General features: G+C 48.3%; 1 protein-coding gene across 1 annotated transcript in view; it reads left to right on the top strand.

Moving 5' to 3' along the window:
* Positions 1–26,083, top strand: part of LOC147727733 (uncharacterized) — a 152,426-nt gene that overhangs the window by 71,142 nt on the left and 55,201 nt on the right. Inside the window, exons 3-5 of the mRNA XM_086961731.1 lie at positions 6,523–6,633; positions 24,804–24,917; positions 25,433–25,534. Coding sequence (XP_086817857.1) covers positions 6,523–6,633; positions 24,804–24,917; positions 25,433–25,534 — 327 coding nt within the window. The remainder of the gene's footprint in view (positions 1–6,522; positions 6,634–24,803; positions 24,918–25,432; positions 25,535–26,083) is intronic.

The raw sequence follows: 26,083 nt of genomic DNA, 5'->3' as shown, positions 1-26,083 counted from the left end.
ACCCATAGAAGCAGCTTGTAAAGTGTGTCTCAGGCCTGCCACTGCAAGGCCTGTGTGCAGACTGTGACTGCCATGTCGACTTGGCAAGTGCACCCACTTGCCAGTCACTAAACCTTCCCTTTGCTTCATATTAGACACCCCTATGGTAGGCCCAAGGGCAAGGTGCATTGTAAGTATTTATTTATTTATTTATTTTTGCAATTTATACAGCGCGAACAAATGCCCGTAGGCGTCTCGGCGCTAGATACTGTGCGTGAGGTATCCAGAGACTGAGTCGGCAGCTATTCTTCACCAAATGGCCAGGTCTTTATTTTTCTGCGGAATTGCATCAAGGACGGGCTTTCTCTGATGGCTGCTGGCAGAGAATTCCACAATCTAGGAGCAGCCACCAAGAAGCGTCTATCGCCCCAGGTGACTGTTTTGGTTCGTAGTATCAGCAAAAGTTTGAGGTTATTGGATCAGAGCGATCTTGTGGATGAATGGAACCTAAGGTGGGATTTCAGGAAATGTGGACCATGGTTGTGCAGTGCTTTGTAAACTATGCAAAGCGTTTTGAACTTAATCCTATTCCGGATCTTGAGCCAATGGAGGTCCCTTATGGTCTCGGAGATTGGCATAAACTTCGGGGTTCCAGACAGAAGACGGGCTGCAGCGTTCTGGATTGTCTGCATTTTGTTGGTCACTCTGGCTTGGGCATTGATAAATAATCCATTGCAGTAGTCGAGGGAGGACAACACTAGGGAGCTTACCAGTGTCTTACCTGCTGCAGTTGGTAAGAACGGCATAATTTTCTTAATCAGCCTGAGTTTATGGTGGGCGGTGGCTGCTATTTTGTTTGCATGGGCCACAAAATTCAGGTTCTCGTCAAAAGTCACTCCAAGATTTCTGACAGTAGTGACTGGGTGAGAGATGTCCGAAAATGACCACCTTCGTTTTTTCGGAATTTAGTTTTAAGCAGTTGGAGGCCATCCACTCTCCAATCGCCCGCATGCCCCCTTGAAAATGTTCTGCTACCTTTTCTCCATCCCCATTAATGGCCAGCACAAGCTGCGTATCATCTGCGTATGAGGTAAGGCTCATCCCATGGGCCTTGATGACAGAGGCCAGGTCCGACACATAGATATTAAATAGTGTCGGACTGAGGGATGAGCCTTGGGGTACCACACACAGCAGTGACAGCTTGTCTGATTGGAAATGCCCCAATGTGACCACCTGCGTTCTCCCGGCCAAGAAGGAGGAGAGCAAGTTTTTTGCCGTGTGGCGAATGCCCATCTTTCCGACACAGTCGACCAGGATCTTGTGGTCAACCGTGTCGAAGGCTGCGGATAGATCGAGCAATACCAGTTTCACTGTTCCTCCCTGATCCCGGATCACTCTTATATCCTCTGTTGCTTTGATTAAGGCAGTCTCAGTACCATGGTACTTGCGGAAGCCAAATTGGGTGTTGTCCAATAATTGGTGCTTCTCTATAAACTTGGAGAGTTGTGTATTCATAGCCTTCTCAACTACCTTGGCTAGAAAAGGTAGGCGGGCTATGGGGCGGTAGTTTTTTAGTTGCTCCTTGTCCAAGTTGGCTTTCTTCAGAAGAGGTTTAACCAGTGTATTCTTAAGAGAGTCCGGGTATATCCCTGTTCTCAACATTGCATTACAGATTAAGGCTATATCAGGAGCTAGACAATCCATAACCGAACGGATGACCTTGAGTGGACAGGGGTCTAATGCTGATCCTGATTTAATGGAAGCAGTGATGTCATTAATTTGTGTTTCTCCAAGGTCTGTAAACTGGTGCAGTTCGGTATCTTGAGTCCAGCTGTCAGACATGGGTGAGTTGATTACCGTTTTGACAGAGAATGCTTGGTATATATCGTTCACCTTGGTGAAAAAGAAATTAGCCAATGAGTCACAGAAGACTTGGGATTGTGGCGGAGCTAAGTCTGGCGTGGTTCCCGCTAGGATCTTGGAGATCTTGTACAGTTTTTTACTGGAGTTTTTAGCGTTATCGATCTGTTCTGTGAAAAACTTTTTCTTGGTTTCGACAATGAGGGCTTTATACTGCCCAAGTGCTTCCTTGTAGCTGGCCTTACTTTCTGCACTGTAGGATCTGCGCCAATGCCTTTCCCTATTTCTGCAAAGTTGTTTCTTTTTGCGTAGTTCCTCTGTGAACCACGGGGCCGATGGCGTTGTTCTATTTCTCGAAGGCTTTTTAGTTGGGGCTAAGGAGTCAGTAGCAGTGCCCAGCCACTCCAGAAATTGACGTGTGGCAGTGTTAGGATCAGTGGACAGACAGGGCCGGGCCCTATTAAGTAGAGCAGTTAGCTCAGTCTGATCAATGTCATTCCATACCTTAAAAGCTTCTGGTTTCCATACGGGTTCTCGTCTAGATCTATTCGTTTTGACTGATATTCTCATTAGAAAGTATAAGGTAGGACATACGCTGATGTGTGTAGCATCTCCTAATAGTGAATTACAACCATTTTCGTTTTTCACTATTGCAAGGCTACCTGTTCTCCATAGGCTAGAATGGGCAGTCAGATTATTACATTCTTATAATCCTAACTGACTCGGGGAACATGGTAGAAATTCGAATTTAATATGCCTGAACTCAGAATGATAAAATACATATTTTAGTAAAGTTGGTTTTATTATTCTGTGTTTGAAAATACCACTTTTAGAAAGTAGGTATTTTCTTGCCTAACTGTCCAGGCTTGCCTGTGCTAGGTTGTGTATTCCTTGTCTGGGTTTGTGAGTGACAGAGCTGGGGGATTCCAAGAGACATGCTGGGGCAGCCCAGTGGTCAATAGAGAGGTCTGCATTTAGATGGGAGAGAGGAGTTGCACCTGGGACCTGAATAGGGCTGGGCCTTCCCTCTACAATGCTGGCTCCACCCTCTGCGGCTTGCCTGATGTCTATGCCCTGCACAGTGAAAGGAAGGAAGGAGGCATGTAAACAAAGTACTCAGGAACTGGTTTGGACCAGGCAGAGGCCTCTCTGCCTTCAGAGAACAAAGGAGTTTGGGGTATAAATATTGGGACCCAGTCCCAAGAACTTCAGATCACTTCTGGAACAAGAAACCTTTTGCCAAGGAGAAGAACCAAGGAAGCTGCAGGAGTCCTACTGCCCCTCTGCCAGTGTGCTGTTTTCTGGGTTGGCCTGCAGTGGTTGCCTCATTGCCAAGAAAAGGAGAAGGAACTTTTTAAGGACTTTCATCATCTACAGAATATTCTCCAAGGGCTTGAACTGTGCTTGCCTCCTGCTGAAGCCAAAGGGACAAAATACTTCATCCCGAGCTCCCCTCTGAATTTCCTTGCTGGGAATTCCATCTACAGATATTTGCGTGTCGCTGGGAACTGGAAGCGTGACGCATCGAGAGGACGCGTGTCGCTGCCGCAGCTGAAATCTTCGCACCGCCCGAGAAGCGTGCCGCCACCGCATCTCCCAGAAAGCGTGTCTTCGTGAAAGCTGCCTGCTGTCGCATCACAGAAGAAGCGTGTCGTAGGGCCTGTCGCAGCTCGAAGTACAGAGTCGTCGCAAGGCTGCCAGGGCGTCTACGCATCGCAGTCGCATCGCCGCTTCAAACACGCTATCTTCTCACATCGCAACCGGATCATCGCATCGCATCAAGGGGCCATCTTGCGCACTGCAAAGGGCCCGCAAACTGAGAACCTATGCATCAACCCCGCACTGGTAAGGATCACAACACATCCCTACTCTGAGCATGCATTGAGGCACGACGCATCATTTCCCCGTATCACAGAACCGACACATCTCCCCTTTTGCGAGCCTTTTGTTCACTTTGCTTTACGCATCCAGGTACTTTGAGAACTGTGTCGCATTTATCATCAACTTGAACTAAGCAACATTTTATCATCTTTAAGCAATCTTAAGTATAGTATTTTTGTCGTTTGTGTTCTTGTGTTAAGTCTATATTAAGAATACTTATTTTTATAAAACCTTTGTTGTGTCCATCTGTAGTGTTTTCACTGTATTACTGTGTATACTCACAAATGCTTAACACACTGCCTCTGAGATAAGCCTGTCTGCTCTTGCCATGCTACCAAGGGGGTGAGCAGGGGTTATTAAGGAGTATAATCCCCTTATCCTGACTTAGAAGTAAGGGTCCCTGTTTGGACAAAGGGGAATACCATTGCCAACTAGAGACCTCCAGATCTAACAGCTCCCAACTTAGTTGGGCCGCTTCTGCGAACTCTTCTGGGCACAACACTTAGTGGCCCCCGCTAATGGGGTTACGCTCTCACCCCCCACGCCTTCCTGAGGTTTCCTGGCAAACTACCAAACGGGGAACGGACTCTCACACCAAAGAGTTGCTCCTGCGCTCAGTTTTTAGCAATAGAGATGTTCAATGCCGGTAAATAGGGCACACAGCGGGGCGCACAGGAGGAACACCGGCTGCCCCCTAGTTTATTTGAGCCGCCTCTTTGTGGGCACATTCTTGCTGCAATAGCTGTGTGACTGTTTTTGTGCTGGCTGCACCTGTTGCTGGCACACTCGCCTCTTGCCACTGCCACTTACCACAGGCGCAGAGGATCAACAAGGCTCCTGCAGCTCCTCGCGTCCTCCTCCAGCTGCTACGTCAAAAACGAAGACACAGAAACTGCAACTCTACAGTGCGCGGACGACACCGCCCTCTTCACAGGCTCCACAGGCCCTCCGAGAGACCCAGCCTCACAACGCCTCACAACTCCCACAGCGACAGCAGCACCTGCAGTCACCAGCCACGCCCAGTATAAGCCACTATAACTTACTGGGCCATGAGGAAGGCTGCGGAGCGGCGTTAGAGAGGTCAGTGCCCTCTGCTGGAAAGTGCTGTGAGGTGCTGCACAGAGCGGGCCGTCAAAAAGGTCATAAAGCACAAAAAAGCACAGGTCGCAACGCAGCTCTCACTATCTCCAGTTCCGGAGCTACAAGCTATGGAGGGGGAGGTGCTGGAAGTCCCGTAGCAGCGGGGGCTGTGGAGACCGCGGGAACCTCTTTGTGCCTCGACGGGGCTTCGATAGGGCTTCACCTAAGGGGTGTTACAGGGTGTGAGAGGACGGCGGGAACAGCAGCGAGGAGCAGTATAGTAAAGGCAAGCCACTCAGAAACCTAGAGTGCAAGCAGTTGTTTTATAAATTAATTACAAAGTACACAACCATCCAGTCTTTCAGCAGAAATATGTATTTCAGATGGAGAATATCTACAAAATAGACCAGAATGTTTTATAATGCTTTGGCAAGTTTGTGCCACATATTTGTGTTCACCATTTTAACGTCTCGACTGTATACTTAGGTTGAAGGGGTTAATGTACACGAGGAGAGAGAGAGAGTGCACATCACGGGAAATCTGTCCATGCCTGTCGTTCAAAGGTGCAGTCAATGCTTTTGGACTTTCTGAGGCTCATTGTTGGGGAGGTTTCACTTCGGGTAGGGCCAGCCTGTTACAAGTGCCTGTGCAGGAAGTGAGGAGTGTAAGAACTCGCTCTGTCCCTCCACACCTGTCTAAATCATTTCATTTTATTGTGCCAGTACTCCATAAAATCAGTACATTAATTTCATGTAGATAAAGGTGCCAGTGCCCACACCTTTGTCTACTGGTTGCCATAGGGGACTTGCCTGCTGCTGAAGTGTGGTATTCGTTCACATCATTTTCAGAATTCTCTTAATAGCACTTTAATTTTGGAATTCCCTTTATTTGTGTCTAGGAGCTTTGTTGGTTTGTTGGATACATGTTCTATGTACCTCTACTGGCCGCAGTTTCATCTTCCCTTTTTCGCTGTGGCTGGGCGGGACTGTAAAAGGAATTCAGTTTCAGTGTCTCCCTGTTGGGCCACAATAACAAGAGACTTCCCACATTTCCCTCATTCAAGTTCCCCACTTTCAGGTCAGAGTGGGAAACTTGATTTGAGAGAATCCATGTGTGCACCTGACTGGATCACTATTGCATTGTCTCCTCTCCAGGTGCATGTCTAAGTTCCATATTTGAAGGTTTAGTGCATCCCTAGTTGGAAATCAGCTGATCCTAAGTTAAGTCTTAAAAAGCAGTGAGAAACCACATGAAAATCTATTTGGGGGCAAAAATGCCAAGCAAGCAGCATTTTCCTGCCAGTCTTTTAGTTAATGCCTCTTTGGTCCCGCAAACGTGTGGATTCTTGTTGGTCCTGACCAGTCTCTGCAGAAGAAGTTAGAATACTATTGAACTGCTCTGTCACATCCCCGAAGGCAGCTGGGCTACTTACCCTTGGCCATAGTTCCAGTGTGAAATGACCCATGAATGGCATATAAATGCACCTCTGCATATGAGAACAGGAAAAAGCACTACGGTAACCCACTGCCCCCTAAGAACGGTCCATGCCATTACTTCTACAATGACAATACAAACGAGGTGCCCTCCACCTTGACAGAACCCTACCCCTATCTCAGATATTTTCGCCGCCCTTCTGTTTGCAGGACCTAGGGCGCATTTTCTTACAGAGACTTTAAGAATGAAAATTCTAATGCTCATCTGTTCTCTTTTTTAAAATAACAGGTTATCAGATTGTCAATCCTGACACTTTGCTCAAGATTTATAAAGGGAAAGAGGCATGCGTTGAAGATTCCCTTGACCCAGAGAGAACAGACATTAACGATGCCATCCTGCGTAAGTAAGACTTTTAAAATTGTTTGCATGCCTGTAAGCTTTCTACTCAATAATAGAACTAGATTGTTATTCTTTATTTAATTAAGTGCAACTAACTTTCACATTTGCATTCAAACAATTTTTGGATCGTTCAGCAAATGGATAATTTACAGTTTGTGCACTTCCTTTTCCCTAGCAGTATGACCATGTTTAGGACATTGTTCTAATATAACCTTCTATTGTGGTTATTTGTGGTGAAGCTGTAAGGCTGGTGCCTACAATAGCCGCGGAAAAGCATTTTTTTTATATTTCACCAACTATTGAACAGTTTTATATCCATCTTACAAATACAGGTTATTCCATTCCCATCATTAATTGTACCTAAGCCAGCGTTGATTTTTCCCCCTCAATATAATTTCCTCTAAATTGTTTGTTCATCTTTAATGTATATGTAAACTCAGTCTCCCGTACGATTCTTGTCCCTTACATAATTTGCTATCCTGGAAAAACTTTTTTCTTAAAAGTTATTGATTCTATGTGTGGTAATTTTCCTTCTGGTAACCATTATCCCTAAACAGAGGATATGTTTATATTGTGCCTGCCAGAAGTTATGCCATGAGTTTAAGATTTGAGGTGCAGTGTGTCTTTTATAAGTACTTCATTTATACTTTCTTGATTTAAAATACATGATGTCAGCCACAGCTTTGGGTCTTTAAGCATTCAGTTACCAGTTGGGCGTTTGTATATTACTTCTCACATAATGGAGAGTGAGTGAGAAGTGCCTTGGGGTACTGATAATTTGACGGAGGTAGACTTTAAATTTGTTCAGAAACAAAGTCTTCTTGTGATTTTCGCACTGGGTTGAGGAAGACTAATGTATTGTTCAGTGATGTAATATATCAGAGAGGTTCGAGGCATGTGGGCTGCTGAATTCATATCTGTGCATAGATCGCCACCTAGTGTCGGGTCCGGATGATTGCACATTGTTGTCCTGGAAGAGTCTTCGAAGTATCACGAGATAGGTGGCTCCTCCCCTGGACTACAGTGCGCATGGGCATCGCCTCCATCCCCAGATTGTTTTTTTCCGCCATTGGGTTCGGATGTGTTTCGGTTCCCTCTGTCGGAACCGATAGTTGTTCAACTTCTACTCGAGACCAAAAGGTCTTTAGGCTGGGCGTCGGTATAGTTGCGTACGCGTTTCTTTCTGACTCTCAGCTCCGATCTCTTGCTGCCCTTCCACGTGCTTTCGGCGCGGTCGGGCCTGTACTACACTCTTGCTATGGAGCGAACTCCGTTTAAGAAGTGCCCGTTGTGTCACTCTAAATACTCGCACCTCGACGTGCACCCGGTGTGCAATACCTGCTTGTCGCCGGATCACCGCGAGGACACCTGCATGGCGTGTTCGAAATTCAGGAGCAAGAAGACTTTGAAGATTCGTCGAGCCAATAGGCTCCAGGCTAGGCTATCGGCCACGGCGCCCCCGCCTGACGACATTTTCCAAGAATATGTCGAGGAAGACGACGTGCAAGGTTCGGACTCTAATCCCGCATCCGAGGGAGAGGCCTACGACGCGGGTGAGGAGAACTTTGACGAAGTCACCGACGAGGTAGGGGACGACGAACAAACTTTTACCACGATGGGGGATAGCTCGGAGGAAGAGCATCCCCAACCTGACTCAGGGGTTGTTCCCCTTCATACGGCCCAGGTCGAGGGATCGCCTTCGGGCCTTACCCAAGATCTAACTATGAGTCCTACGTCCCCGCCTCCGGGCCCGTTCACGGACACTTATGACCCATCACTTACGTCGAAGAAAACGAAAGTGAAGCCAACTGGTCACGCATCCTCGGATGCGAAACCGAAAGTGAAAGTGGCGCAGGTGAAGAAGGTTCTGGAGGTGTCAACTTCCAAGAAAACCAAAATGGCCGACTTGAAGAGCCACGCCAAAATGGCTGACCCGAAGCCCTCGGGGTCGGCGCCGAAGGCGAAGTCCTCCGACGCGGCTGCGTCGGCGCCAAAAGGGGTCGCGGACCCGAAGACTGCTTCGAAGAAGCGTCAGGGCGACGACGCGCATAGGCACGGGGCGTCGGCCCCGAAGACGGTGCCTGCCGGCGCACAGGCTCTCGAAGATGAGGGGTCGCTCGAACTGGCCCAGCCCTCTCCGGCCTGGACAAAGAAGGTAGCGGAATCCTTGCAGCGGATTCGAAAGGCCAGTGTGGTTCCCTCACAGGATACCAGTGCGCCGAAGCCGACGCCTAAGCCTACGAGGGAGCAAACGCCTATCCGTTTCACCCTGCCGCCCAAGTCGGCGCCGAAGGCCTTCGCACCGAAACAGGGCGGACCCTCGAGGGAGGTGTTAACGCCGAAGGCTGCCTTGGCGGTGTCGAAGCTGCGTCTCCAGCCGCTTGCGGAAGAGGAACGGCGTGCGGTAATAATCGACGCCAACACCGGAAAGCTGTCGCTCCTCAAACGGAAGATCACGACGGAGCCGACGTTGGAACCCTTTAAGATTCCTCTTAAAAACAAAAGGGACTCCGAGGACTCTCCGGCTTTGGTGGAACCTGTGTCCCCGCTAACCCTAGGACACTCGCCGACGCATTCCGCTGCAGCCGATGCGGACGAGGAAGGTGACGAGTACAACTATCCGGCGTACTCGGATCCGGAGGAGGAGCACGTACCGTGGTCCGCCGGAGGCGACGCGGAGGACCCGCAGTCGGCTCAGGACACTCAACTTTTCGCGGCCAAGACGTCCCCGTCTGAGGACTCGGCGGCCTTCAATGCTCTGATAGAGAGAGCTGCTGCTAACCACGACGTCGAGCTGCACTCGGACCCCGTGGATGTGGACTTCTTGTTCGACACCTTCTCGGTAGCCGAAAAGTCTGTCAAAACGCTACCGATGCTTAAGGGGGTGCTGAAACATGCAACGGAGGTTTTCAAGGAGCCCACCCGAGCGCGTGTGGTCAACCCTCGCATCGACAGGAAATATAAGGCAGCGCCCACGGATCCTACATATATCAAGGGACACTTGCCATTGGACTCCTTGGTTGTTTCCAACGCTCGGAAGAGGGCGAACTCTCAAACTACTGGTGATGCTCCCCCCCCCGGACAAAGAGTCCAAGGTCTTTGAGGCCTCAGGCAAACGAATTGCTGCACAGGCAGCTAATATCTGGAGAATATCTAACACCCAAGCATTACTTGCACGTTATGATAGGGCCCATTATGACACATTAGAGGCCATACTGCAACACTTGCCTGACCAATACAAGGAGGCGGGGGAGATGCTCATTCAGGAGGGTAAACTCATTACGAATGCATCCATCAAATGTGCACTGGATGTGGCAGACACAGCCTCCAGGGCTATCAATACCAGTGTGCTGCTTCAACGCCATGCCTGGCTTAGAATTTCGGGGTTCAAACCCGACATCCAAACTACGATCCTCAATCAAACAGTGAATCCTGACCACCTGTTTGGCCCTGAGGTGGATGCCACACTGGAGAAAATGAAAAAAGATACGGAAACTGCCAAGTCTATGGGGGCTCTACAAAGTCAGCAGTTTCGGAGTGGTTCCTTTCACCGCTCAAACTGCAGAGGCACCTCAAGGGGACAGGCGTCCCAGTCAACCCCATACTACAAAAGTAACACCCAAGCCTCGTATAACAACAAGGGTCGAGGTGGTTACAGAGGCAATAATGTCAAGGGCAGGGGACGTGGAAACAATAGTTCCAGGTCCACCACCACCAACAAACAGTGACGTCTTGTCACTGCCCCCCGACCATGCAACACCGGTCGGGGGGAGACTCCAGCAGTTCCTGCCGGCGTGGAAAACCATCACCACGGACAGGTGGGTGAGGTCTATTATCCAGTACGGGTACTGTCTAGAGCTTACGTCCATTCCACCGGACATACCCCCAAGGAGCCGTCCTATGTCAGGCGAGCACTTGACCTTGTTGCAGCAAGAAGTTCTTGTCATGCTGCAAAAAGGGGCAATAGAGCTCGTTCCATTGCAAGAGCGGGGAACAGGGGTTTACTCCCTGTATTTTCTGATTCCCAAGAAGGACGGATCCCTCAGGCCGATCCTGGACCTCAGGGCCCTGAACTGGTACATCCTCTCGGAGCACTTCCATATGCTCACGTTGCAGCAGGTGCTTCCCCTGCTTCAACAGGGGGACTTCCTGGCTACGCTGGATCTGAAAGATGCCTATTTTCATATCCCCCTGCATCCTTCCCACAGGAAGTATCTCAGATTCACGATATTAGACCAGCATTACCAGTTCAGGGTTCTGCCGTTCGGGGTCACCACGGCACCGAGAGTGTTTACCAAGTGCCTAGCGACTGTGGCAGCGCATCTCCGTCGTCAGCACGTCCACGTCTTTCCCTACCTGTACGACTGGCTCATTCAAGCAAGGACAGAACAGCAGTGCGTCAACCACGTGTCACGCACCATTCATCTCCTGCACGATCTGGGATTCTCTCTGAACTACCCAAAGTCCCATCTCCAGCCCGCCCACGTGCGACAGTACCTGGGCGCGACAATCAACACTCTGGCAGCCACCGCGCAGCCAAATTCAGTGAGAATCGCCAGTATCCAGGCGCTGATCCAACGATTCAGACCCCAACACTCGCTTCCAGCGAAGGTGTTCATGCAGTTGATAGGCATGATGGCCTCCTGCATCTCCATTGTCCCGCACGCGAGACTACATATGCGTCCGCTTCAGGAGTGCCTTGCACGTCAGTGGACTCAGGCTCATGGGCAACTGACAGACCTAGTGTTGGTGAGCGGTCGGGCATACAACTCTCTGCATTGGTGGAATCCACACAACCTTTGCAAGGGCCGACCATTCCAAGAGCCTGTCCCACAGATTATCCTGACGACGGACGCCTCTCTCCAGGGATGGGGAGCGCATGTACTCCAGTACACAGTGCAGGGACTATGGACACTACAGCAAAGGAAGATGCGCATCAATGTGTTGGAACTGATGGCAATCTTCATGGCCTTGAAGGCGTTCAAAGTACATCTGTGCAACAAAGTCGTGTTGATCCGGACGGACAACATGACGGCCATGTACTACATTCAGAAGCAGGGAGGCACACACTCTCCACAGCTGTCTCATCTGGCTCAGAGCATGTGGAAGTGGGCCATTCAGAGGAACATCTTCCTCATGGCGGAGCATCTCCCGGGCAAGGACAATCAAATGGCGGATCTGCTCAGCAGGCACAGCCATCAGATGCACGGGTGGGAGATACATCCATCAGTACTCCAACCGTACCTCCAAAGGTGGGGTCATCCAGAGATAGACCTGTTCGCAACAAGGGAGAACGCAAAATGCCAAAGCTTCGCCGCCAGATTCCCACACCCCCAGTCACAGGGCAATGCGATGTGGATGAACTGGTCAGGCAGATTTGCGTACGCTTTTCCCCCAGCACCTCTGATACCGCTGGTGGCACGCAAGCTCAGGCAGCACTCGATGACTCTCATCCTGGTTGCTCCGACGTGGGCGCGCCAACCATGGTACACCACGTTTCTAGAACTGTCCACGGTGCCGCATCAAAGGCTTCATCTCACTCCCAGCCTTCTGACGCTGAGCCATGGCGACATTCAGCACCCAGATCCGCAACAGCTCAACCTGGCGATCTGGCTCCTGAAGTCCTAGAGTTTGGCTACCTCAATCTTCCTCCCGATTGCATGAACATCATTCGGGAGGCAAGGAAGCCCACTACCAGAGCTTGTTATGCGGCTAAATGGAAGAGGTTTGTCATCTACTGCGCTAACCACAATATTGACCCTCTAGATGCTTCCATTCAAAACATCATTTGCTATCTTTCCCACCTGTATCAATGCAATCTGGCATACTCTTCCATCCGCATTCACCTGTCTGCTATGGCAGCATACCTCCAGAATAGACAACACCTGTCACTCTTCAAGGTCCCTGCTATCAAGGCCTTTCTGGAAGGACTCAAAAGGGTCATTCCACCAAGGACCCCACCAGCTCCAGAATGGAACCTCAATGTGGTTCTTACGAGGCTGATGGGTCCTCCCTTTGAGCCACTGCACTCTTGTGAGCTTCAGTTTCTGACTTGGAAGGTTAGCAATTACATCGCTACGGAGGGTTAGCGAGCTGCAGGCGCTCACCATCCAAGAACCTTTCTTCCAGGTACATGCTAACAGGGTGGTGCTCCGCACTAACCCTAAATTCCTACCCAAAGTGGTATCCCAATTCCACTTAAACCAGACAATTGAATTGCCGGTGTTTTTCCAAAACCCGGAGACGCTGGCGGAGCGCATGCTCCACACCCTTGATGTTAAGAGGGCCTTGATGTATTATGTAGACAGGACAAAAGATTTTCGCAAAAGCAAGCAACTTTTTGTTGCTTTTGCCACACACCACAAGGGAAACGCTATCTCAAAAGCAGGGATTGCTAGGTGGATAGTGAAGTGCATTCAGATCTGTTACGCTAAAGCTAAGCGCACCCTCACTATCCCACCGAGGGCCCACTCCACCAGGAAGCTGGGGGCCTCTATGGCTTTCCTAGGTAACATTCCCTTAGAAGATATCTGTAGAGCAGCCACATGGTCTTCCACACATACTTTCACTAAGCACTACTGTCTAGACGTGCATTCCAAACAGCAGGCAGCTGTTGGTCAAGCTGTTCTAAAAACACTTTTTCAGACCGCTGCAGCTGGCACGGGTGGCCGCCGATAATGGAGGGACTGCTATATATTCTATGCACAGATATGAATTCAGCAGCCCACATGCCTCGAACTGCAAATGCTACTTACCAGTATGCATCTGTTCTTGGCATGTAGGGCTGCTGACATTCATATCGCCCACCCTCCTCCCCGGCGCCTGTAGCAGCTGCAGTATTCATTCATATATATACATATGCTCATAGCATGGTCATCACTCACATTCTTCACTCCATCTCTGCCAATGGCTAAAAACAATCTGGGGATGGAGGCGATGCCCATGCGCACTGTAGTCCAGGGGAGGAGCCACCTATCTCGTGATACTTCGAAGACTCTTCCAGGACAACAATGTGCAATCATCCGGACCCAACACTAGGTGGCGATCTATGCACAGATATGAATGTCAGCAGCCCTACATGCCAAGAACAGGTGCATACTGGTAAGTAGCATTTGCATTGCCACCTATTTCTTTTTATTGATTCGTGTGGAGCATTGTGTAGGGATGCATGCCCAGCTGCTCATTGCTGTTTGTTTGGTTCTTCTTGGGTGTGCATCGTCCAATACACAGCTTGAGATTACTTGTGTTTTGTGGCATCTTATCCTAAAAAGTGGCTTTGTTGCCATTCTAGGTGTATGTGAGCATGGTAAGGTTAGATTGGTCCCATTGGTTTAGTGAGATGTGCTAGTATAACCTGAACTGCTATTGAGTTAGCAAATATTTAATGTACTTGTGTAGCTTGGTGCTGTGTTAACCACATGATGGTGCCAGCTGTGGTGTTCATTGTTTACTTTTAGTGTAGGGCGTGGTGGGTGAATAATTTCATTTTGATGCACCATTGGGATGGCAGAGGCCTACCAGAGAATAGCTTGATCTGAATGTGCTATTAAGGAGGCCAGCGCTTAGATAGAATATCGATTGAAGCAATGTGGTCCCTGGAGTAGGTCAGTGTGTAATGTTGTAGCGCACTGTGGCAGTAAAGCTTGGCTTAGATTGTGCTTGGGATGTGGCAAACTTAGCCAATTGTATGGCTTGGGGCAGTGTTGTGCATCAGATGTTGCCAGGAGTTGTGGTTTGAGTTCTGCCGATGTGGTGCAAGTGTTCTGTCCACTTAAGTCCAAGAGATGCAGGGCCATCCTGCGGAGCATGAGAAGCACAAAGATGCAATGCAAACTTTACTGGAAATGCATAGATTCCAGGGCAGTCACCTGCATGAGCCCAAGACATCAGCACACACGCCAACAAACACAGAATAAGTAAATAACCTAACTTTAGGTGCCCTCCTTTGGACTATGGTGCATTCAAGTAAGAGAAAAAGACATGCGAGATCAACTTGTTGGTTAGGCTTGTACACTATCCTTGCCTTTTGGAGGTGCAATGACGCCATACCTCCTTGTTTCTCTCTTCTGGATTGTTTCACTTCTCAAGGAGTGGTTTTGATGGGTATTCTAGAATGCTGATGGTCTAAGACCAGCACAAATAGTTGCAAATGTAGAGGTTTACTTCCCATCCACCTTGTTGTATGGTGTTTTAGATCCCGAATGGATTTTCCCAATTCATGTCCTTATATAGGTACAATTCACGTTGCCCTTATATAGGCATAGAAATCAAGCCTTTATTTGGGCATATAGCCCATGCCACCCAAATACAGGCATGGCTACTTCCATCCGTTCACCAAACGTCACAACGATTTCTTGGAAAACCAGCTTAAGCCGTTAGGGTCTTCCCCTAGCCTGAATATTGATTTCTCCAAGAACTCAGTTAGTTTTACAATGAACATCTATTCCTTAGGGGTTCATTCATGAAGTTCATATGCCCGACCTTACGTCAAACATGGCATTCCTAAACACCTTCAAGGTATAAATATACCTTCACTTGCTATGGCAAAGCATAGTGGTTCGAAGCAGTTCGATGACCTACTTGCCAGACGCAGCTCGCTACAGCAAGTGCCGAAGGAAGCCGACTCTCCAGGTGACGCACTGATCAGGAAGCTGCCCTCCTCTGCTTAGAAATCCAGCTACAGTGTTTCTGACTCCCCTTGCGGGGTGTTGGTAAATCGAGTCCTGAGTCAGAGATACCAGACCGCCTTCATTCTAGGGTATGGAGCTGATTAAAACCTAGAAAAACCTTTGATACATTATTGGCAAAAAACTAAACCTGCAGCGACGCACTGGCCGGACTTAAAGAAACCGACGCGAAGGCGACCACGACGGATCTCAAGAGAATGAACGGGAGGAGTTGAGCCACTCACCAGACCCAGGGATTGTCAATAGTTCAAGTTCAAGTTCAAGTTCATGAATTTTTATAGCGCACTACTCACCCAGAGGGTCTCAAGGCTCTTGGGGGAGGGGTGCATTATTTATCGAATAGCCAGGTTTTAAGTTCCTTTCTGAAGGAAATGTGGTTCTGTGTAAGGCGGAGGTGAGTGGGGAGAGAATTCCAGGTCTTGGCCGCCAAGTAGTAGAAGGATCTTCCTCCCATGGTGGATCTGTGGATGCGCGGAACTGCGGCAAGGGCTTGATTGGAGGATCTTAGTTGGCGGGTGGGTGTGTAGAAGGACAGTCGTGTGTTGAGGCATTCAGGTCCTAGTTTGTAGAGGGCCTTGTGTGCGTGGGTGATGAGACGGAACGTTATTCTCTTGTTGACGGGAAGCCAGTGGAGGTCTTTCAGGTGACCGGTAATGTGAGCTTGGCGAGGGATGTCCAATATGAGTCTGGCTGAGGCGTTTTGGATGCGTTGGAGTTTTTTCTGTAATTTGGCTGTGATTCCGGCGTAGAGGGTCTTTCCATAGTCCAGTCGGCTAGTGACCAGTGCGTGGGTGACAGTCTTTCTTGTTTCGGTGGGAATCCAACGGAAGATTTTTTTGAGCATACGAAGTACGTTGAAGCAAGAGGATGAGACGGCGTTGACTTGTCTGGTCATCGAGAGGGAGGAGTCTAGGATGAAGCCTAGATTACGTGCGTGGTCTGTGGGTATGGGTGCTGTGCCCAGGGCCGATGGCCACCATGAGTCGTCCCAGGCCGAGGGGGATGATCCTAGGATGAGGACTTCCGTTTTGTCTGAGTTAAGTTTTAGGCGGCTGTTTTTCATCCATTTGGCTACTTCTTTCATGCCTTCGTGAAGATTGGTTTTGGCGGTGTTAGGGTCTTTGGTGAGGGAAAGGATCAGCTGGGTGTCGTCAGCGTAAGAGATGATGTTAAGGTTGTGTTGTCGCGCGATGGATGCGAGGGGACTCATGTAAAGGTTGAAGAGGGTGGCACTGAGTGATGATTCTTGTGGTACTCCGCAGATGACTTCGGTGGCCTCTGATTTGAATGGGGGGAGTCGGACTCTATGGGTTCTCCCGGCGAGGAACAAGATGATCCAGTCCAAGGCTTTTCCTTGTATGCCGATGTTGCTGAGGCGTTGTATGAGGGTGCTATGACAGACTGTGTCGAAGGCGGCAGAGAGGTCGAGTAGGATGAGGGCAACTGTTTCTCCGTTGTCCAGTGGTGTTCGGATGTCGTCTGTCGCTGCAATGAGGGCGGTTTCGGTGCTGTGTTTGGCTCGAAAGCCGGACTGTGAGGTGTCTAGGGAGTTGTTGGATTCAAGGAAGGCGGCGAGCTGGCTATTGACGGCTTTTTCAATGACTTTGGCAGGGAATGGGAGGAGGGAGATGGGGCGGTAGTTCTTAAGTTCAGAGGGGTCTGCTGTGGTTTTCTTCAGGAGGGCGCTGAGTTCGGCGTGTTTCCAGCTTTCTGGGAAGGTAGTGGAGTTGAAGAAGCAGTTGATGACATCACGGAGATGGGGTGCGATGACGGAGTCTGCTTTGTTGAAGATGTGGTGGGGACAGGGGTCGGTTGGCGAGCCTGAATGGATGGAGTTCATTAGGCGGATGGTGTCTTCAGTGGTGATTGGGTTCCAGGCGTTAATGTTGTTAGAGGGCGGTTTAGGTTCGGAGGTGGGTGGAGTGGACAGTTCTTTGGAAATGTTCTCAAAGCTGCTATGTATGTCGGCGATTTTGTTGTAGAAGAAGGAGGATAACGAATCGCAGAGGTCTTGGGAGGGAGTAATGTCGTTTGAGGCTGCGGTGGGGTTGGTAAATTCTTTGACGATGTTGAATAGCTCCTTGTCGGCCGAAGCCGAGAGGTTATAGTTTGGGATCTAGGCCCTCAATGAGGGCCTGGATCCCAAACTATAACCTCTCGGCTTCGGCCAACATAGATACTGCACTACCTGCTTGAAATGGCTTGGCTCCAATTTCTGGACTGAGACAAGCCTGGGGGGTACACAAAGGGGACCGCCTCCACGGATCTTGTACCCTGGCAAGCAAGTACTATGGTTTGGGTTGAGGAAAAGCACTCTGCCAAGTTGGGGTGGCGGGCGGTTCTAAGTCCGTTGAGCAGGGAGGCAGGGAGGGGGGTGGGGAGGGACGGGAAGGTTTTGGTTATTCTATGTTTTGTTCTAAAGGCAGGAGTTGACAGCAGTCACACACTAGAAACACGAAGAAAGCGCAATCTCATCATGATCAGGATGGCAGGAACACATGAGGTGGGCCTACGATTACACCCCAGATATCTGCACACCCTACACAGGACATTGATCATACTATGACCCAGGCAACCCCGGGGACCCCATTGACTGTTTTGACCTGGAATGTACGGGGTTTGGGAGATAAAGTGAAACAAGCTTGGTGCTGCAATATTTAAAACGCTGCGCACCGGCGATCGCCCTTTTGCAGGAAACGCACCTGACGGGGTCTACGTGCATGGCCATGGACAGATGGGGCTACAGGATGGTGGCCCACGCAGAATTCACCTCTGGATCTAGGGGGGTGGGTGTCTTAATTAAAAAGAACTTCCCACTTATACTACATCAAACACGGATTGACGACCAGGGCCGCTTCGCAGCCGCTACTTGTCAATGGGAAGGGACTATTTTCAATTTTGTCTCAGTGTACATCCCCGCGTCCTTGCACGTAGCAGCGCATTCGGCGCTTAAGGCGTTCCTGCTTACATTGCCGGTGGGAGTTATGGTACTGGGGGGCGACTTTAACGACCTCATGGATGGTACACTGGACAGACATCCCATAAAACTGTCGGCACCATACAGCCATCGTATGATGGGACTCATTGACGCCTTAGGACTAACAGACGCATGGAGATACAAGCACCCCACTACCAGACAATACACATTCCACTCTGCAGTCCATGATTGTCTCACACGTATAGATTACTTTCTGGTATCACCGGACGGACTGGACGGAATAGATAAGGTGGATATCCGCCCCAGGGGCATATCTGATCACTCGCCCATACTGCTCACCTATGCGCGCCATTTAACGCTCCGTCGCCGAGTGTTCCCCATCCACCCTAGTTATTTACAGGTGACGGAGGTCTCGAAAGGTATCTTAGACACTACCACGAACTTCTTCCAAGAAAGCGTAGGATCTGTAGATTCCCCTAGTACCCTTTGGGAAGCCTGCAAAGTGGTGCTTCGTGGTCAAGCTATAGCACTAATTACCGGCCATAAACGGAGCAAGCGGGCTGAACTTGATCAAGTAGAGCAAGACTTGACGGAAGAAACGGCCCTGCATGCGGCCGGTCCGACCCGACTCACTGCACAACGAGTACGACTTAAGCAGGCGGAGTATGTGGCATACCAAAAGGAGCTGTAATGGATCGGCTCCGAGCCACGGGACATAGGGTGTACGAGTTGGGAGATAAGGCCGAGAAAATGCTGGCTTGGCTAGACAGGAAGGAGAGGGCGGGGAGAGTTGTTGCACAACTACGCGCCGTTGATGACTCCCTACTGATGACCCCTGGCGGTATACGCCTCCTGTACTGCATTCACAGTTGAGGAAGCACACGGTTATATAAAAGATCTCGCCATGCCACGGCTCACGCCGGAGGTGGCGTTGCTACTGGAGGCTGACCTCACACTCGAGGAAGTGGAGATGGTCATTGGCTCCCTGGCATCCGGTACGGCTGTGGGCCCCAAAGGCGTCCCGGTCGAACTGTTTAAAGATACCGCTCAGGTAACTGCACCCTTCCTGCTGGGTATGTTCCGCAACAGCCTCCAGGCGGGCGAGCTACCCTGTGATCAGCGATTGGCTACAATCGTGACAATCCACAAAACCGGGCAAACCACGCACGGCGTGTGGCTCCTACCATCCGATTTCCCTAATCAACGCCGAACCTAAGATACTGGCCAAACTGCTGCCACTACGGCTGACTCTGCATCTTGCATCCCTGGTAGGTCCTGACCAGTCAGGATTCATGCCCCACCGGAGTACGGCTCTGAATTTACGGCGGCTCCACGCAGTACTGGCTCGCCGGTCCTTTATTCACGAACCCGCGGTTATCCTCTCTCTTGATGCCAGCGTGGCGTTCGACACGGTGGAGTGGCCTTTTCTATTTGCTGTGTTACTACACTTGGGATTTGGACCCAAGTTCTGTGCCTGGATCCGCTTGCTTTATAACAAACCATTGGCGCATGTGGCGGCCAATGGGCATATGTCCAGAGACTTCCCGCTGGCGTGAGGCACGCGACAGGGATGCCCGTTGTACCCCCTGCTATTCGCACTGGCACTAGAACCGCTCGCAGCATGGCTTAGATGGGAGCCCTCCATCAGAGGCCTTCAGTGGTCTGATACCTGGGAAGACCGCATATCCCTATACGCTGACGACATACTTTTATATCTCACCTCCCCTAGAAAGTCAATCCTGGAACTGCTGAATGTTTGCAATAAGTTTGGCAGGGTGTCCGGCTATAGAATAAACTGGTCCAAATAGGTCCTCTATGTTTTGGTTGGACCGCCCCGCGGCTACCTGCGGACTGCCCACTGCGCGTTACTACCGAAGCTTTTAAGTATCTGGGTATATATGCGACGCCTGATCCCTCTGAGTTCTACGACAAAAATCTAAAGCCCCAGTTGGACCGCTTCAAACGTGATGTAGCGGTGTGGCGTAACCTCCCTCTAACGCTGCTAGGAAGGGCAGCACTCTATAAAATGATGGCACTGCCGCGCTTTCTCTATGTCCTTGAAAACACTCCGTTCTTGGTCCCACAGGCTTATTTTAAAACTATAGCAGCAGAGGTCGCCAATTTACTGTGGGGCACTAAACCAGCGCGGATAGCACAAGACAAGCTCGTACGTAGCTGGTACGATGGAGTAATAGCACTCCCAAACTTGCAGCTGTACTATTGGGCGGCACACCTTAAATTGATAAATGGTTGGTTACACACCCCACAGGACGAACCGGCATATCAGGCTGACAGACACGATCTGGAGGGCAGAGGCCTGATGGCTAATCTCTATCGGCGCCGTAAACCTCCGGGTCTGATCGACCCTACGGCACACACGGTGCACATTTGGTATCAGGCTCACATACGGTTGAAATGTGCGGGGTTAATCACGCAGATGACACCGTTGTGGGATTCCCAGCAGTTGGGTACCCTTCGAAGGAGTAAGGGCTTCCAAAACTGGGACAATATTGGCCTCTCAGTGGTAGGAGACCTTTGGAAAAAGGGCAGTGGTTGAATTCCAACACCTTCACGCGCAATATGGCATGGCACAAACAGAGAAATTCCGATATTTACAAATCCGTCATGCACTACAAGCAGCCATACCACCGGGCACCACATTACAAGAATCCACTCCACTAGAAGATAGGCTCCTGACAGAGTACATGACAGAAATGGCGACCTCCCTAATGTACCGTAAACTAGGCAATAATTTGCCTGACCCCAAATTAAGACGGACCTGGTCCCGGGAGGTGGGTGACTTTGATGACTCAGAGTGGCAGGAGGCTCTATCCTCGCCCTGCGAAACGGCGATCCCATCCAGGCCTCGACTAGTCCAACTTAAAATACTACACCGCACATACTACACCAGAACAACTCTTCACGCAATAGGCGCAGCAACACATGAAGAATGTCTGCGCGGCTATGGTGGTGAAGGTACATTTTATCATTCTATTTGGGACTGCCCCCGCATTGCGGTGTACTGGGTTAAGATTATGCGCACATTATCACAAGCTCTAAAGATCTCGGCCCTTCCGAAGCCGAGACGCTGTCTATTGAATATATGGGAAGCAAATGACTTTAATCATCAGGAACAGGACTGCTATGCTTGGCATGATGATGGCGAAGCGGAATATTGCTATGTTGTGGGGATCGGGAACGTTGCCTACGCTTCGCAAATGGTGTAAAGATATGGACGAGGCAATGGTGGCGAAAAGGGCGGTCCTCATACACCGTGGTTGCCCTCAAAAATGGGAAAGGGTCTGGGGGGCATGGAACAAATTCAGAGGAGACATTTGTGAACCACCAGAACTTGACTCGGATACTGTCGCCTAATAGTGTGGCCTTATGATACAAGGGATGGGGGGGGGGAGATTGAGCTACGGGACCGGATTTAAATCAGGGTTGTCTAAGATATGTTATATTACTATGCTAGTCCTTGATCTATACGTGTTTGTGAACAAGGATGATTGCTGATGTGTATGTGTTAACTCTACTCTATGCCTAAATTAAATAAAACTTTTTTAAAAAAATAAAAAAATTAACTAAACCTATGCTAAAGACCATACTTACCTCTTCCCTCGTACTAGACCTAGGTTAGGGACATTGGGGTAGGCGTATTTTAGAAGCACCAGTTGAGTATTTTAGTCTATGTTATTTATGTAAGTATTTTTATATGGCTTAGAAACCATACAATGCTATTACAGTATTATTTAATAATACTATTCTCGCTGTATGCATTATACTTTGCATTCTATCTAACGATTGTAGCAGTTCACCTCTCTTGCATGAGAAAGAAGACTGTTCAATAAACCTTTTATTGAAAATGCCTGTCTCACCATTTCTCTGCAACTCTGTAGAAACAAAGCATGCACGATTGACTGAGTAAAATATTTATCTATTGTTTTTACGACTATGAAGATATTTTCCAGTCCTAGGGAAACAAAGTTGCCATGTTTATGCGGTTGTCAGAAAAGAATCCCTACTTTTGAATTCGAGAAAGTTTCTAGTGACCTCTGAGCTAGCTGGCAGTCACAATTAAGTTTAGTATATTCGATAGAGACCTACTGACATAAGTCCTACGTCAAATCTATAGGATATATTATTCCAATGCGCAGAGCCTATTGGGAATATAGGAACCACACTACAACCTAGCTTACCATAACTGCACCAGAATCTAGCCCTCTCACTTCACCAAACAGATACCTTTGTTATGGTATTGAGAACCTTTGATGAGCATGACCTAGTAGATCCACCATGACCTTTAGGCAAACAAACATATGTATCAACTCGCCAACTTGAGTGTAAGGAATAGACAAGTTATAGATCATGCATCTCTCTAAATTACCTAGAGAGAGAGGAGGGAGTTATGCATGTAACAGAACTTGCCAGGGAGTGTCAGGCATTTTGATTTATTATTGCAAGATTTGCAACCTTTTGTCACAAATTCACACAGTTATTTTTAAGGCTTTATTCTCAACAACTTTACTGCAGAATCAAGGCAAAAGTGTTGTTGCAGAAATTAGTACAATTGTAACAAATGCAACACCACATAATGTGAAAATTATGAAAATGGACAATATATTACATAGTACATTTTGAAGATCGCTAAATGTTTAATTGCAGCATCAGACGTTTGTCATTGTGATGATTCAGTATTGAAATATAGTCATCACACATGCATATATGAAATCCATTTATTTTCCACAATACACAGCCTCCCAGTCATGAAGGCAAACATGAGTTATATATCTATTAAATGAATTTGACAGTAACCTTGGTGCAGTTACATGACAAACTGCACTGCTCTTTATAGATCCTGGAATTGAATTCTCCCTCTGTGCCTGCAGTGCTGTGAGCATCTAATTTGTACAGTCCAAGTCAGGTGGGAGAAATAACATACAAATTCACTTACACATTCATGTTATAGCCTAAAGCTATTATAACTTTCAATCATTTAAAAGAATACATGAATATATGAACTATCAAACTGTATGATAAATGTAGCACACATTGATGACCATAAGTGCATCAGTCATTTCACACAAATGAATACTTGTAGGCTCCAAGATCTCAAAAAGCAAATTAACAAATAAACTATATAGGGTAGCTCCTAAAGCACCTGAAAGGCAAAATATATAACACTCTCTATGTATCATCCACCCTCTACCTTTCTTATGTCCTTACCTGTTTGTGCTTGACCCCCTTCCTGGCTACTACCTCCTTTCATTCCTCACCTCACTTCCGACAACCTGTCCCACTACCCAACCTCTGATCGGTACAGGCGTTATATTCTTCCCACCAAATCATTTAAGGATAGTATCCCTTTCACTTCCTGCAGCATCTGCTACTCCCTTGTCTTTGCACTCTGCCTGCATCACCTCCTGTGTTGGCATTGTAGGCACTGCACTAGTGTCCGTGAACCACCTTCATCTGCTCACTTGAGACTTCTCCATAACATATGTATTTGTAAAGTGTATGGACACCCAAGGGCATCTTGGCGCGGAATAATGGATATTTATTGTTACCAACTCAATGGTACTCATTTTTATCAACCTCATATGGATGAAAGGCTGAGTGGGCCCGCTGGGATTTGAGCCCGTGACCATGAGGTCGAACACATGCCCCTACAGTGGCATTAGTCCACTAAGCCACCAGACCCGGTGTGTCTGATTTTGTTTAGTCCATGTCAACCCCTTTCCCTCCATTTTTCCTCTTGGGCGACGGAGAGATACCACCAGTCTCCCCTGATGCTAACTCTTTTCTCTGGAGTAGCCTTACTCGCATTTCTGCCAGCTGCCTGTTACTGGGCAGCAAGGTGGAGAGCATGTCAGTACTGCTGTCACCACCCCGCCGAGGCCACCTTCCTGGTCAGCTGATAAATGTGTACTCTAACCCATCTCCCCCCACTCTAGGGCTATCTGGTTGTCATGCACAAGCCTCGGGAGCATATGAAGGGCCCTTTGTACTTCGATTGAGATTTCACCCTGTTCCAAAACACACTAGCTTGCTTCTCATACATTTATACCACTCTACACCAGATCTACTAAGTCAAATGCAAATAACATAAAGGCTTACTGCACACACACTACTGCTCCATGATTAACTGATCGGTGTTCAAGAAAAAACAGAAAGAGGAAGCCTACCTGATCATTACTAACAAAGATCTCCATTAATCCCACCCTCATAGATATCCCTCCAATCCGATGGCAGAACAGCCATTGACTGTCCACCTTAGCCTAAAGGCCTTTGGGTGGGAGGAGAAATGGTGCAGAGGGATGATTGTGAGAATGTCCGAACCGCTTACAGATTCTGATAATGAAACTCAGGACATCTGATAGGGACATTTGCAGATCATTTTTCATGGAAAGGGAGAAAAATTATTAGATTGTTTTATCAGGATCCTTCTTGAAAGTCAAGTTTATGTCTTCTCTATTTCTGATCTCACATATGTGTAATTTCTAGCACACTCAATAATTTATATTATTTTCTATTTCTTTGTGCAGCTTCTCATCCAGTAGTCTTTCCTGACATATTATTCAGGATCACGCAAGAGGATTCTTTTTGCAGAGATGAGCGCAGCTCAGTGGAAACTGAAATCCTTAACCGTTCCAGTGCATGTGAGTTTAATGATTGGGCATTACCCGTAAATTGAACGGTGAATGGCAGAAGTGTATTAGTTGTATGAGCTACTCCCCTCTATTAAACTCAGAGCTACAACCTGCTGTGTTAACTTTAGTTTTATTTATTATTATTCATTTTTGCAGTTTCATGAAGTGTAAACATTGCCCAGGGTTCACAATCATGCGTCACATGAGAACCAGACATTTTATAAGAGTGCCAGACTACAGGCTGCTTTTTTAGGCATGGGGGGTGGAGGATTAAGTGATTTGCCCAGCTCCGAATCACAGGATGTTGAGGGTTGGCATCTTTAGCCATTGGGCCACATCTCATCCTCCTCAATCATGAGGTTAGACATGGAGGGTGAGGATAGTGTGTGAGAATTGGGGAGTTGGCCAGTTTTTACTTGACATGGTATCGCAGAGCTTGCGATTGTTCTAGAATGTATAATTAATATTATCCAAAATATTTACTATGCATCTTTTAAATCCTATTTATTCACTTTTTGAAACAGGTTTTCCTGTTGTGAGTTCAGTCTTCTCCCTAGCATCCGAAGAAAAAAAGCTGCGTCACATGAACTTGCAGAGGAAAAGAGAGAGTATTAATCATTCCTCAAGTAAGTGAGAAGGTTGCATGGGTAGGAGATAACTTGTGATCAAGATATATTTTGGGTTATCTTCCCTGGAAGCCTTTCGTTTGTGGAGTACAGAGAGATAAGGACCAGTTTCCCATATTGCACATGAGGCATGCGACTGGAGGAACCACCTTCTTGGAGGCTCCATGGCTTCTACAGACAGGCCTTGACATTGTAGCTTGACCATGGCTTCTGGCCAGTTGCACAGGAAGACAAACGGAGAGTAAAATAGTAAAGAACGGGCATGCTGAGAATGCTCAAGGGCTGCTAGGTGACCAGACTTTGGGGGGGAACTGCAGAGGGTGTTCAGTATGTTTGAGGCAGTCTACATTTAACAAGGGGTAGGCAGTCGTAGAGAGAAGCAGTCTTAGAGAGGTGATAGGTTTACATTAGGAGGACAGGAAATTGGGCAAGTACACGTGGGGACAATCAGAGAAGGGAAGGCAGACTTGAAAGATGATGATATAAAATGAAGGCGAACTATGGCCCAAAAAAAGACAATATAACCGGTTTAATGAAATTAGAAGGATC

This window comes from Lissotriton vulgaris, chromosome 3_1 (genome assembly GCF_964263255.1).
Source record: "Lissotriton vulgaris chromosome 3_1, aLisVul1.2, whole genome shotgun sequence".
NCBI classification, from domain to species: Eukaryota; Metazoa; Chordata; class Amphibia; order Caudata; family Salamandridae; genus Lissotriton; species Lissotriton vulgaris.
This window is presented reverse-complemented; position numbering and strand designations above follow the sequence as displayed.